The following is a 15,274-nucleotide window of genomic DNA, read 5'->3' on the forward strand; positions in this document are numbered from 1 at the left end:
ACGGAGTTCTGCATGCGGATGCAGCGCAGATGCAGCAGCTGCTCTGCTCTCACCCGCGAGGCTCCAGCAGCTCCAGCAGCTCGGAGCAGAAACAGGAAGCTCTCAGCCGACAGTCCGCCCGGTCTTCACCTCGAGCAACACCGTGTCCTCCCCAAAGTCCCCCCGCGGTAAAATCTGATGGTCTCTGGGCCAAAGCAGACCGGCATCACCGACCCGTACCACAGAAGGACCGTGACCACCGGCGGGACCGGTGTTCCCGAGCCGCGGTGGCCGACAGACCATCACGTTCCGTGGCGAGAGGCTGTGACACGGCACGGCGCGTCTGTGTTATTGTTGTTTAGTGGCGCCCCCCCCGCCCCCGCTGGTGGTTTTGTGAATAGAACAACCATTGTTGTATATATTTATCTTATACGAGCCCTTTGATCCAGAAATGCGAGTGTCAGAAGAGCGACAGACACAAACAGAGCACCTTTCATAAAAGACGCTCTATCTCCTTTTCTAGAAAAAAAGGAGGGATTTTGGTGAAACCCAGCCATGTTTAGCTTGACTTTTCTCAGGAACGGAGGCACGTAGAAACAAACGGTTTGTGGTCATTTGAAGGATAAAGTTAAACCTTTCAAATGAGCTACAGTATGTGTTGGTGGCAATAATATAGAATACAACTATGGCTCTACATAAAAAGTCAAAAATGGTCTAAATTGCCGGTACACTTGACTAAAACTTTGGAAAGGAGCGCGGTACTCAATGAGTTAAAACATTTGTAAAAATGCAATACGTTGTGTGCGTAACAACTAAACTTCTTAAAACATTTGTAAAAATGCAATACGTTGTGTGCGTAACTATAAAAATATGCATGTAATCATTTTAAACACTGAATTATTACAATCAACACATGCATACTTTTTTGTTTTTAAATCAGAAATGGTGAAAAATTACTGTCAAAGGAATGTCAGAAAATCTTTGTTAATAATACTCAACTTTAGGAGCTCAAAGTGCAAGTATGAATGCTCCACTCACAGAAACTGCCAGCCACAACTGTCCATCTAGTAAAACCAGTCTGGATGTGTGTTCAAAAACACTGTTCTGTGTCACCTCCATTTTCAACATATGAGACGACAATCTTAATCTCGGTGCATTGTGCAAACTAAATTGTCTGTTGGAACATTTTTCTTCAAATTTTGAACTTTCAAAATCAAAAATCTGCATTGATGTGGACAAATCCCATGCTTGAGTCAGACTTCATCAAGCTTATTTACTCTATAAGCTTGTTTTTCAGGAACTGTGCCTTGGATGACAATCTCTGCCCATCCAGCTTCAGCAGAATTTTCTGCAGGACTTCAAAAGTGCATTTGAGCTCGGGTGGGTAGCTCAGGTTCAGACAGTATATCAGTCCAAATAACAGAGCACAGGCAATCGCAGTTTCCCCCAAACCACTCAGGACCTCCACACCTTCAATCAGGACACCGATGTCCGCTGGATCATCTCCAGGCTCTGCACCCTCCCTCTGTATGACGTACACTCCCATCACAGTTTGCTCCATTAAAGTTTTGGCCTCAGTGTCTGTGTCCTATGGAGTAAAATATGACAATAAATACATTTGATATGAGTCTAGAAAGTGTGGAAAATAGACATAGTATTTTATGAAGAAAAGTCGTACAGTTGGAGATGTACAGAAGTAATATAGATGTGTACATTACGGAAATGGTACAAAGTGAAATCTAAGGTTGGAAATCCCTGTGAGCAATGAGCACCGGCCTTTAGTGCTTACAGGGATGTCCAAATGATTGCTTTATTCATTTGGGAATTGGGAAAGGAAGTAACAGAGACCAGCAATCACTATACAAGAGCTACAGGCTTTGAGAGAATATGGATCAATCAACCACATCAAGAACACGGCATAAAATTGGCCAGCCTTTACCAAAGAAGACATAAATGTCCTCTCAAAACAACTGCTCTAAAAATATATCAGATAAATATTTTAGTCAACCTCTGTTCTTATCAAAATTACTAAAAAAAAATTATTTGATTTTTAATACTTTTATTGGCAGTTTAATAAAGTATATGCCAGATTTTTTTTCAATATAAAAATCAGACCACTGGATATGTCAAAGATTATTTTTTCTTTGGTTAATATTATTATTGGCAATTTAATAAAGCGTGCGCCAGATTTTTGGCAGATTTTTGTAGTTTCAGTTTTTCAATTTTACTCACACTTATACCCTTAGTGGACAATTTTGTCCAATAGACTTACATTAAAACCACATTTTTTGATGGCAAAGCTATAACAGTAAAAAAAAAAAAAAACGTGCATTCTGCAATCACAGTCGTTTCTCCTGAGAAGACGAAAGATTTGCAGTTTCATCAGCAGATGGCGCCATTTATCCAGGCCTTCTACCCAGGCCTATGGAAACAGACTGCATATTTCTAGGCTTTTACTGTATATAGAAGGGCTACAGTTATGGATTTGATCAGCATTATGTCTGCCTTTTTGTGTGTGTGTGTGTGTGTATGCATGCATGCATGTGTTACTGCAGTCTTTCCAGCACATGTAGCACAGCACATTATCCAAGAAGTCCACCGCATTGGATGCAGTGTGAGTTTTTTGTCTATTTTTTCCCCCCCCTGAACAGCTGGTGTCCTCTGTGTGACTTGCAGGATAGACTACACACAAGTTAATCTGCCTTGGGCTGACTTGGTGCTCGACAGGTGGAGAGATGGCCTCCAAACATCAGTATGAACCGGGAGAAAGTTCAATGCTGATTGTCACACTGTTTTTTTTTCTGTCAACGTGGCTTCTCTCTATAGTCTGGCAAGTCACACAGAGGTCACAGGCTGCTCAAGGATGAAAACAAAAAACAAAAAAACAAACAAACCAAAAAACAAGACAATATGTAAGCCACACACACAGGCAGACATAGTACTGATCAAATCCATAACCATATCATAGCCCTTCTATATAAAAGCCCATTGAAAAAGCCTAGAAATATGCAGTCTGTTTCCATAGGCCTGGATAGATAGATAGATAGATAGATAGATAGATAGATAGATAGATAGATAGATAGATAGATAGATAGATAGATAGATAGATAGATAGATAGATAGATAGATAGATAGATAGATAGATAGATAGATAGATAGATAGATAGATAGTACTTTATTAATCCCTTGTGAGGTTACCCAAGGCCTGGATAAATGGCACCATCTGCTGATGAAACTGCAAATCTTATGTCTTCTCAAGAACTGTGATCGCAGAATGCATGTTTTTCTTTTTTACTTTTGTGGCAATCAAAAAAATGTGGTTTGGATGTAAAAATGTCCATTAAGGGCATAAGTGCGAGAAAAATTTTAAAAACTTTAACTAGAAAAAAACTAATAATGCATCAAAATCAGTTCTGTCACTAATCTTTGACATATCCAGTGGTCTGACAGCAAGTAAAAAATCTCCTGCCCCAGATCATTTTTCATATTGAAAATCAGCCATTTTTGGTCATTCTTGTTTTCCAAAAATCTGGCATACACTTTATTAAACTGCCAATAAAAATATAAAAAAATCAAAGAAAAAATTTTAGCAGCTGTTTTGAGAAGACATTTATGTCCTTAAGGGTAAATGTGTGACTCTTTGGAGATGTCTAAGGGATGTAAATGATAATGTTACCCAACAAAGAGGCTCAAGTCTGGCCTCCCTTTGAACTAAATAAATTAAAATGGTTAATAATGTTTCAGCCAATTCTATATCTCTAGTTTTCAACCTTGCAGAAATTTTAGAAGTAGCAGATGATGAAAAACAAGGGCAAGGCAACATGTACTTTAGTTGTACAGGGTTTCACGTTTTAATATGCTGTAAGTAAATATGTGCTTTCTCTGACTGGCTACTTTGTCACACCTAGTATATGTAACTCACCATATATTCCTTCACGAGTCTCTCATGGTCTTCGTTCAGGTAGACGCACAAGGACTTCAGGATGCATGCTCGTCTTGTATGTACTGTGTCATCCTGAGGGAAAAAGAGAACCAATTTTGACAATATTCTGCATCTTAGCAGCTCCAAAAAAGAATTCCACAGTATTAACTGATTTGTGGAACTTTTGCTTACATACATAGAGATTTATGCTCACGCAGTTGTCATGAGAGGGACATAAAAAGTATTAAGCATAGGTCTCCATATTTTAATACAAACCTTGGAAATGGCCACCATGATGTGTCTAATTTTTTTCCCAGCCGCTCCACCTTTCCCTCGAAAGATCTGCAGCATGCGTGGAGAGTATTGGTCGAGCTCAGCAAAGAATGTAGATATCAGAGGTACAGTTGATATGCGCATGAACTCGTTGTCGATCTGAAAAACATCAACAATACACTTGTCACTCATCCTATTTGAACATCACAACAATATACAACACAGGACGGATGAACAGTGAACTACTACTGGAGCTGTTCGATCATATTAGGGCTGGGAGAAAAAAACTGATTCACGATAGCGGAGAAAGGAAGATAGAGAAGAGGGAGGACAGAGAGAGGATGAATGTTAACCAGTTTAAAGACCTGCAGCCTTTCTAAACAGTAGAGTCTGAGGCTTCAACCATTAATCAGTTCAACAGTATGAAAGCTTATTCTAAAGGTCTTGTCAATAAAGAGAAAATAATGTTAATTAGTCTTCATATTAATAATATAAACAAGTTCATATGAATCACATATTAAAGTAAATGTACAGCCCCCCTGTATAGTGTAAATGTGATCATCATTCTGCTTTTTTCCATGGTTTGGTGTTAAAAAAAGACAAACAACTGGTCAACACTATATTTGATTTGTCATTATCTTCCTGTATTTGTGCACACTAAAACCTTAGCACATTTGGGATATTCACCTCTTTCTGAGTGAACAGAGCTGGCCACCTGCTTTTGAAGTCTGCAACGAGGGGCTGTCCTTGAAGAACTTCTTGCCTTCTATATGAGAAAGTCTTTTCCATTTTCAGTGCCACTACATGGTCATTGTTTCTTTTCTTAATCTCTGAAAGCAGTGCAATTCTCTCGTTTTCCAGAGTGTCAGTCGTTTCTCCTTTTGGATGCTGTGGACAGTAATTTACTTCTGCCCTTCTGGGCTTTTTCACATTCAAGGCTGCTTTGTCTTGGGCCTTGTTCTTCAGTGAATTTATGGTCACCTCATGACATCCAAGGCCTCTTAGCCACAGCAGCCATTGAAGGACCCTGTTTCCTTGAGACACGGATGCTTTTTCACAAGAGCTTCTGCAACATCATTCAGATTATTGTCAGTTGGGTATGCTTTGAATTTAATGATTTCTTCGGCCAGTTGCTCCAAAATCTGTGATTTCAGCTTCGGTGAGGGGCTCAAATGAGTTCCATTAACACTGTACTCGGCATTGGCCTTGTCAAGTTGCAGTTCAGCATCATAGTTGAAACTAGGGATTGTGAAGACAGTTGGCCAAACTGACAGCCTTGATGATGGTGAACCTGAAGATGAAGCGGGCTCTGTATTATCTGTTTCAACCGAGGAGACTGACAATGAATCTGTTGAGCCTTGGACTGCTAGAGGTTGATGTGTCATTGTGTCATCATTGTTATGAGTACCTAAGTATACAACCTTTATAGTTGCTTTGTCGTGTATTTCGGAGGTCACCGACAGGTTTACAAACTCATTTCCAAAATCAGCATCTTGATATTGAAGCCGAAAATCTTCTTGCAATCCAAACTGGTCTTCATTGTCTGGCACAATTCTTCTATGGAGTCCGGTATCCCTGCTGGCAGAATTAGTTTCCTAGCATCATCTTCACCTAGGATGACCCTCAGTCTTATGGGCTGGGCCATTGTGTGGACCTGAACAAAAGCAAAAAAACACTGGCTGAATATTTCACAATGAAAAAACACAGAGTCTCTTAGAATAATTTATAATTAGGCAAGTGTTGAGATGTTTTTTGTTTTTTTTAATCAAAACTAGGATCTTATGTGATATGTATTACTCTGCTCAAGCTATTCTGATTTTACCTGTTTTTCCACACTAAAAAAACAGAAGTTCTGAAGATTCTCTGGTCCAAGCTTCTCAAATTTGATAATTTTCTGTCTTATAATGTAAATTAATTAATATATTTTGGTTGTGGACTTGATTACTTGACTGATTACTTAAAAATAATAAATTCAAAAAATAATAAATTAATTCATCATTAAAATCATACCTTACATGCTTTTATGATTTACTGTGCCACATGATATGGGGAAAAAATACTTACAAACATTACTCCCGTCTTCCAATTAAGTTAATGTGTCTCTTCAGTGTAACCAGACGCAGGCCTCCCACTGAATAGACTGCTAACGGATAGTCATCAAGTAGTTCCTCATGCTCAATCAGAGACACCTCTCTCACATGTGACATGTCAAGTTCAAAAGATCTGAAGTGCTCTCTATACCAAGAGGATAACTTTTTCACAATAAAATGTATCTTGCCTTGCAAAACACAAATCTGCAGAATTTCGGCAAACTCAGGAAGACCAAATAATTGCCCGATGACTACAATCATTCCTTTGTTGTAGTTCATACCACTGTATGACACACTTTTTGTAATATGGACATCAGTCTCATCTGGTAATCTTTGCTTAATAGCAGTTGCAATGTTGCTTTGCAAAACATCAACTGGTACTGATGACACACTAGTTACCAGCAGAGGTGTCCTATGGTCAGAAGAGTACAAGTCTGAGGCAATTGTGAGCTGGTGTTTTCTGGCAAGTGTGAGAGGAATGTTTTTAAAACAGTTGGTATGGCGAGCAATCTGTTTGAAGAAACTATGTTTCGCTTCAAATCTCATAGTCCATTTATGGATAAGAGGCCCAAAGAAGCGAATCAAAGCAGGATAGTGCTCCAGATAATGATGTTTAGGGAGCAGATGGCTGTTCGGAAAAAGCTCTTGGTATCTCTGGCGATGTTCACTGATTTTACATTCAAGATATGCAATCGACTCATCAGAGTGGACAGGGGCTACGACAAGCTCCACTATGTCCTTGAGATCCAAAACAACATGCCATATAGGTTCATTCTCTGGAACAAGTGGACCAATAATCAGAGGCAACAATCTAAGCAGAGACCAATTCTCATGTGCATTACCACCAATGCTTTTTTTAACTGAGAAAGTCTGTGGTATTGCGTGAGGCCGATTAGTTTTATCTCCCCATTTGTACTCAAAATTTTGGATTAAATTGTTAAGTTTTTCCAAGGTGAAATACTTTTTAGAGATCAAAAGAGAGAAACAACGAACGAGCTCCACAGGCACTATGCCTTCCAACAGATCATGTGCTACATCTGGAGGATAGCCTGCAGTGACATGAAAATGGGTGAGATTCTTACTCAAAACACAATCCCGTTTAACTCCACAGCACGTGCTTGTTGTTTCTAGTGCACACTTCAAATGGGCTTCATGAAGTTCCCGCGTTCTACGCTCAAACAGACCAGCAGTCAATGACTGGATTTCAGATTTCTTGGCAGTGCAGAATCTACAGATGTATTCCCCAGAAAAACTTTCTACAAAACCTGCCAGCCCATGGGCTCCTAGATTGTCAGCTATTACGCCGTTCACAGTGCCTTTGATACACTCGTTCAACTGACTGATGAACACACCACGTTGCTCCAAAATGACCAGATCTTTCAAAAGTGGATCCAAGACTTTTTCGTACCCAAATTTCCTCAAATCTTCACTTTTACAAACAACAGCCAAATAAATGGATGAGAGAGCAGAATGAGAGCCAGGAGGCAAATTGTCCAAGACCCAGTATACACCACAAAGCTTGTGCTTTTTGCGGGAGGTCCCCAGAGGATTACAAACCTCAAAATCGTCAATATAAAGTTTTATGGAAATTCTCAATTCATCAACTGCTAGAAAGCTATTTGTTTTATAATGCTCACCATCTCGAAAAGACGTGTAAACACGTTGATCACCATGCAACTCCTTTATATTTTCTTGAGCTATGTGTTCTTCAATCACTCTATTCAGTATTTTATTGTGACTCAGTATTTCCTGCAATGACTGCAATAAAGGGATGTACTGAAATGACCTCCTTTGGTCTACAGATAAAATATACTCTACAGGCTCTACAACCCTAAAGTTTAGCTTGTAGTATTGTTTTCTTTTATAAGACGTGGCAAGAGGGCCACACTTGCCAAAAACTTTAGCCACAGGGTTAGAAACACATACAGAATTGGCAAGCTCTTCGATAACAGCCTGATCGATTTGGAGATTATGGCTATTGAAAATTTCTGTAATCGTATGCTTTGTGACAGGTGCACTAGCTGAACTTAACAAAAAATGCAACTCCTCCAATAACTCATCTACTCCTTTTGCTGGAATATGAAATATATGTTCCAATTTCAACAATATTATCGCTAATTTTTTCTTGATTAGTTGTGGAAGATTTTCAACAGCACCGTCATCACTTTCTGTCACTGACTCAGTTTCAACTTCACCATATAGGGGAGAGCCGCTTCAATTGTAACATTTTTCACGTTTCACTCTACTACACAGAGATCGTTTTATCTGCATATGTCATATTTTCAGGCAAAGTACCAATACATGTCTGCTATCAAAAACGACTTAAAGTTTTTCAATTAATAAAAGAGGTCTTGAGTAATATAACTGAAAGCGGACTGTGTCCGATGTTACAACTGAAGCGCTGGTGCGCCTTGATTGTGACAGGGGGTTTGATAATTGTAACACTGCTAAAAAGTAGCATTAAACTCATCGTTTTCAGGTCAAATCAATTATATTTCATTCAGGGAACTGCTTAACGTTTCTTTAACACTAAGAATGTCCTATAAAAATATTGTATATTATTAAAACTTACCCAAAGTACCAGTTGGAGCGTTTGTGTGAATTCATTGATAGGTGAATGCATGCGAACACTTATGCTGCGTTCGATTGCACTCCGGAACTTTTTTTTTTTCTCAGAAGCAGCGTTGCTCTTTCTCTTTCTCTCCCTCTCCCTCAAATAGCTAATATCCTTCCCCAGCAGTACTTTTTGATTTCGAAAGACATCCAAACAAACATCACCACTGTGGTCGGCCATGTTTTCCGAGGTTGTGCAATGAAACGCACTTACCTCGGAAGACGTAATTTCCAACGAGTGCAATCGAACGCAGCATTAAGAGTCCCATTCATAGCCTATACCTGCACTGACCCCTGTTGGGTCAAATATGTAGCAACACCTTAAATCACTTTTTTTAGAGTCTATGCAAAAGATAATCAGTCAGTTCTCACAAGTTTTATTGCAACAATAAGAAGCAAAGTTCACACAGTATTCAGAAATATAAAGGCACAGTGACAGTAAAAATCACTCAGCACAAAATAACATTTCAAACTCCAAATGTATAACATTTCAAACTCCAAATGTATAACATTTCAAACTGTAAACGTATTAAATCACCATCTCAACCTGTGCCCTAACATTTATGACAGGTGTAGGTTTTCCCACCCTCCGTACATTCCTCGTGGGCCCACTCTTTACAGCTGCCACACTGTACCCACACTTCCCCAGGCCGTGACGATTCAAAATCCTCCCCACAAATCGGGCATTCGGCATTTCCTGTGGCTGAGGTAGCTGGTGCCTTTGTAGTAGCCATCATCTTTTTCTTCAGCTTGGTTGGCTTGAGCCTGCGTGGTGCTGCACGTCGCTTTCTTGCCTCCTCTTCCAAGGCCTGTTTTGTGGGTGTGTCTGTTAGTATAGCTGTTGTCCTCTTCTTTCTTCCCTTCGTGGTGGCTATTCTGGGCCCAGCCTTTGGATAAGGGCGTACAGTAACAGGACTGAAAGGCTCCATACTTCCAGCTGATGTGGATGGAAACACAGGACCCGCAGCTGTCCCCTGCTGAGTTGGAGCAGAAGAATCCCCAACACCAGGAATGGCAGGAGAGCCCGAGGAGGGATGAGTTGGGCGTGAACCATCATGTGCAGAAGAATAGAGCTATCAGAATAAAAAAATGTAAGAAGACAATTATCATACAAATAATTGTCATAAGGTGATGATGTAATAATTGTGAGAGGAATATGAAAGTAAAAACACTCACAGTGGTAAAGCGTGCGGCTGGTCTGTCAGCAACAGAGCCAGAGGGAGACCCAGGACTGGGGCTATCATGTGCTGGAGAGACAACGGTCTGAGTGGTGAAGCTGGTAGATGGATCTTCATCAGGAGAGCCAAATGGTCGAGCTGGTCGTAGGCCACCATGTACAGGAGAGTAGAGCTGCCACAATTACAGAATGTAAGATGACAATTAATTATCATACAAATAATTGTCATAAGGTGATTATGTAATAATTGTGACAGGAAACTCACAGTGGTAAAGCTTGCGGCTGGTCTGTCAGCAACAGAGCTAGAGGGAGACCCAGGACTGGGGCTATCATGTGCTGGAGAGACAACGGTCTTACTGTACGTTCACACCAAAAGCTTCCAAAGCGTCAAAAACGCTCGAGGGTGGGCGTCAGACAAGACAGCTCCCAAAACGGCAAATATTTTCAGCCGCTTTGGCCGCTCGTCAGGTGACTGACGTCAAAGTTCAATCGCGCTGGTCATTGGGGAGCCGAAATACAAAAAAAAAGAGAAAAAAAAAGGCAGCCGACGGACATCTCTATTCTGACAGGCTGCCGCCGGTTGCCGCTTAACCGCGTCATAGCTAATTACCCTCAAGTTAAACCTGGCTCAACTTCTCATTTGGACGCTTTGGAAGCTTTTGACGCTTTGGAAGCTTTTGGTGTGAACGTACAGTTAGTGGTGGTGAAGCTGGTAGATGGATCTTCATCAGGAGAGCCAAATGGTCGAGCTGGTCGTAGGCCACCATGTACAGGAGAGTAGAGCTGCCACAATTACAGAATGTAAGATGACAATTAATTATCATACAAATAATTGTCATAAGGTGATTATGTAATAATTGTGACAGGAAACTCACAGTGGTAAAGCTTGCGGCTGGTCTGTCAGCAACAGAGCTAGAGGGAGACCCAGGACTGGGGCTATCATGTGCTGGAGAGACAACGGTCTTACTGTACGTTCACACCAAAAGCTTCCAAAGCGTCAAAAACGCTCGAGGGTGGGCGTCAGACAAGACAGCTCCCAAAACGGCAAATATTTTCAGCCGCTTTGGCCGCTCGTCAGGTGACTGACGTCAAAGTTCAATCGCGCTGGTCATTGGGGAGCCGAAATACAAAAAAAAAGAGAAAAAAAAAAGGCAGCCGACGGACATCTCTATTCTGACAGGCTGCCGCCGGTTGCCGCTTAACCGCGTCATAGCTAATTACCCTCAAGTTAAACCTGGCTCAACTTCTCATTTGGACGCTTTGGAAGCTTTTGACGCTTTGGAAGCTTTTGGTGTGAACGTACAGTTAGTGGTGGTGAAGCTGGTAGATGGATCTTCATCAGGAGAGCCAAATGGTCGAGCTGGTCGTAGGCCACCATGTACAGGAGAGTAGAGCTGCCACAATTACAGAATGTAAGATGACAATTAATTATCATACAAATAATTGTCATAAGGTGATTATGTAATAATTGTGAGAGGAATATGAAAGTAAAAACACTCACAGTGGTAAAGCGTGCGGCTGGTCTGTCAGCAACAGAGCCAAAGGGAGACCCAGGACTGGGGCTATCATGTGCTGGAGAGACAACGGTCTGAGTGGTGAAGCTGGTAGATGGATCTTCATCAGGAGAGCCAAATGGTCGAGCTGGTCGTAGGCCACCATGTACAGGAGAGTAGAGCTGCCACAATTACAGAATGTAAGATGACAATTAATTTTCATACAAATAATTGTGATTGTAAAAGTGATTATGTAATAATTGTGACAGGCATATGAAAGTAAAAATACTCACAGTGGTCGTGGAGCTGGATGGACCATCATGTGCAGGAGAAACAACACCCAGGGAGGGATCAGGCCTGTCGGTAACTGAAGAAGGTGAAAAGTCTTGCTCTGTGAAGATTTGTGGGTTGAATGGATGGACTCCAGTGCATCTGAACCCAGCTATTATGTTGGCTGGTGTGGCTGCAAATGGCAGAGCAGTTGCCACTATGCCTGGGAGATCATAGATTCCCAAAGTCTTACCTGCAAAACAAAATATTTTAATCAAATTTTTAGTTGCATTTTTATCAGTTAAAAAACATTAGACTTTTTTAGTGTTTCGAAATGTATTCCATTAATATCCAAGATCATTTATGCTTTTTTTATTCAAGTAGCCCAAGTCCTATTCTGCAAAGTTAGCACTTTAACCTTTTCCTCAGAAAAGTGATATGATGATGATAATGATGATGATATTATTAGGCTCTATTAATGTTATTACCCGGGTTGCTCTTCATCCAGCTGTCGATGGCACGGTTGATGTATCTCTTGAAGGGCCCGTACACACTTCTATCCAACGGTTGTAGTTTGTGCGAACAATGGGGGGGGAAAGACACTAAAACCACACCATGTTGCCTGCAGAAATCAATCCCTTGGATTGAGAGGTGTGAGCTATGGTTGTCGAGAAGGAGGATCACAGGTGACTGGGGTGTTGGATGGGTGTGTCTCACAAAGTGCTGGAGAAAAACAACAAAATCCTCCTCCTGCATCCAGCCCGACCCGTTGGCTCTGCCAATGCAACCAGGAGGTCCACCATTGATCATAAACGGCTTGAAATTCTTTCGGGGAAAGATGAACAGAGGAGGGATGCTGTTGCCTTGTGCATTGACAGCCAAGGCCATGGTTACAAGAGTGCCTCTCTCTGCTGACGTCATTGCCCCCAGCTGTTTCACTCCTCTCTTGGACACAATTTTGTCTGGGACCTGGACCGTCATAACACCAGTTTCGTCCATATTCCAGACCTCTTTTGGTTCAAAGGGCTGGGGGCGGCGTTCCAGGACTTTAGCCAGGTTACTGAAGAATGTGTCCACGTTGAACCTGTTGAAACTTGTAGCACGGGAATAGCTAGTGGCTTCTGGACGGCGTATGGACAAATTTGGGTGCCTCATCATGAAACAGCGAAACCAATCTTTTCCAGCCATTTCATCCTTTTTCCATGCTCCTGGATACTTGCAGCCATATTTGCTTGCCAGCTGGTATGCCAATCTGCGGACCTGAAAAAAGATAGTTACATGCAGTGTAAGTAGGCCAGTAGAGCTCCTTTCTATTAATTAACTTCTGATAGTGTATTGTTCCACATGATTTTTTAAAATCAAATGAATATGCTTATTTAAAAAAATATTATATTAAAAATTATTAAAATTACCTTTGAATTTTAGACCAATGTCCTTTTTAACTAAATAAATAAATACATTTAAACCAGTGTCCTTTTTAACTAAACTGATCTATGAATTTTAATTTTAATACAATCAGCTTACTGCTTCTTATTTTTAGTGTGTTATGGCCAAGTTAATTAGTCTATTTTTCAATATTTTCTTACCTCCTTTGGGCTTAATCCAAAATAAAGATCAGCAGACTTCATTAGATAGGCCACCAGTGTGCTCTCCTGTTGATCATTGAAGACCCTGAAATGGCTCCTGTAGCCTGATGTAGGTAGCAGACTGCTCCCCTCTCTCATCAGGTTCTGCCTTTTTGTGCAGTATCTGTGCAAAGTGACATGGCACATTTTATACGCTTTCGCCACACTACGCACAGAAAGCCCACCTATCAGCACCTCGTCTGATGCTGCCTTCAGCACATTAGCTGTTATTAAGCCCCTCTTCCTCTTTCGTTGGTTGAACATTCTGTAAAACAAACAAAAAACAAACAAAGAGCAAAATTATTCAAGCTGCGCTTGCAAATGTCTGCCGTTGTCATAATTGTAACATGCGTTACAAATGCGCCGCTCGGAGCACCGTCCATTTGGCGTCATTTATAGAACACACCTACCAATAATTATGTGTTAAAACGATGCAAACTAGTGACTAACATATACATAAAGACACCCAAGCGGATTTTAGCTCTGTAACATTAAAGAAAAAAGCTGTAGTCAAAAACTAATGTGGGAGTGAATTTTTCTTACTTTTCGAAAATCCAGCTTCTCCGACGATATCTTGCCCAAGCATGGAGGAAATCAGTCCTACTTTCCCGGGCATGTGGATTACGCTCCTCGTCACACCCTGACGTAATGACGTCACGATCGCATCGGCCAATCAAGAGGAAACGTGAACGTTACAACCGTGACGCGTTACAATTGAGGCGGCTCTCCCCTACATCAGCAGAACAGCCAGCCCTCACATTATCAGAGGTATCTGACACTTGCAACGGGTCCACAAATGTAACTACACTGGCTTTGAGATCTTTCAGTGTGTGTGGATGATGCTTCCTGTTTTTGTGTGTGTAAAATGTGCTGTAAACATTTGTCTTGAAAGGGCAACCAAGAAACACACAACTAACTGTCTCGTTACTTCGCAGATGTGTTCCAATATGAACAAAAAAATCTTTCTCAGTGGAGAGGTCACTGCATTCACATAACTCGCATTTAAAAGTTACTGAACTGGGAGTTGTCTGTGTTACATGAGATGAATGAACTTTATAGACATGAGTGTTAAGTCCACTCCAGGTCTTGAATGTGCATGGACAATTTACATATATGCACAGAAAATGTTGGCTTCTTCCATAATGATGATGTAATTTATAATGTTTAAGTAATTTGTACCTACTACTCTCTCTGGTGACACAATGCTTGCACTGCCACATACACGTCACTGAAAGAAAAGAGAAAAAAATATCAAAAACATTAGTAAATGATAAATCAATATACTACTTTTCTCAAATACGGGCCAGGGGAAAAAACAAGGCTGAATAAACCCCCGGTACAATGCTACATGCCAACTAGATAACATGATACACAATGACAAAAATATTAACAACTTACCATGTATTTCTGAGGTGCATACAAGTCTCAGGGCATGGGGACACTACTTTATTTGGGGTGTATTTCTGGTTAAAAAAAAAAAAAAGGATTAAGAGAAATTGTTTTAAAAATTAATACAACATCATGTATCTATCCTTACTAGGGCACCCCCACCCCACCCCACTAGCTGTCCAGGATGCTACCAAGTGCTAGCATGTCTCTCTCTCTCTCTCTCTCTTAGCAGCAGCAGCAGTCAGGACAACAAAGAGTGAAGAGTGAACAAATAGTGAAGCGCTGCGGCCCACGACAACTAAAGCCTCAACTAGTAACAAGTTAGAGAGCCTTTGTAGTGAGCTAGTTCGATGCTAACTTCGGCTAGCTGTTAGCATCCGCCGCTAACACCCTCACAGGCTAACATGCTAATCGGACTCAGATAACTGGAACAGAAAACATGT

The 15,274-nt window shown here is 40.9% G+C and overlaps 2 protein-coding genes across 3 annotated transcripts in view; one reads left to right on the plus strand and one right to left on the minus strand.

The window, feature by feature from the left end:
• The window catches only part of LOC146968240 (RLA class II histocompatibility antigen, DP alpha-1 chain-like), a 32,634-nt gene that overhangs the window by 14,038 nt on the left and 3,322 nt on the right, over positions 1 to 15,274 (plus strand). The window lies entirely within an intron of this gene.
• LOC146968241 (uncharacterized) lies at positions 908 to 14,898 on the minus strand. Of its 2 annotated transcripts, none has more exons than XM_085759934.1 (4): positions 4,862 to 5,111; positions 4,178 to 4,333; positions 3,902 to 3,994; positions 908 to 1,567 (listed from the first exon to the last, which is right to left on the minus strand). In XM_085759934.1, the coding sequence occupies exons 1-4, from the start codon at positions 4,961 to 4,963 to the stop codon at positions 1,253 to 1,255; spliced, it is 666 nt and encodes a 221-aa protein (XP_085616060.1). In that variant the 5' UTR covers positions 4,964 to 5,111; the 3' UTR covers positions 908 to 1,252. The 2 variants fall into 2 exon arrangements, 1 of the variants encoding a protein (XP_085616060.1); XR_015034288.1 differs by lacking the exons at positions 3,902 to 3,994; positions 4,178 to 4,333; positions 4,862 to 5,111 and adding exons at positions 5,583 to 5,828; positions 14,626 to 14,670; positions 14,841 to 14,898 and having other exon boundaries at positions 1,432 to 1,567.

This window comes from Trachurus japonicus, chromosome 18 (genome assembly GCF_045865225.1).
Source record: "Trachurus japonicus isolate A0001 chromosome 18, Traja_1.0".
Taxonomy (NCBI): domain Eukaryota; kingdom Metazoa; phylum Chordata; class Actinopteri; order Carangiformes; family Carangidae; genus Trachurus; species Trachurus japonicus.

Coding starts and splice junctions, on each gene's coding strand:
- LOC146968241 (XM_085759934.1), bottom strand. CDS start 4,963: ATGGAAAAGACTTTCTCATATAGAAGGCAAGAAGTTCTTCAAGGACAG. Junction 4,334..4,861: donor CTCTGTTCACTCAGAAAGAG/GTGAATATCCCA, acceptor GATGTTTTTCAG/ATCGACAACGAGTTCATGCG. Junction 1,568..3,901: donor GACTCGTGAAGGAATATATG/GTGAGTTACATA, acceptor TTTACTCCATAG/GACACAGACACTGAGGCCAA.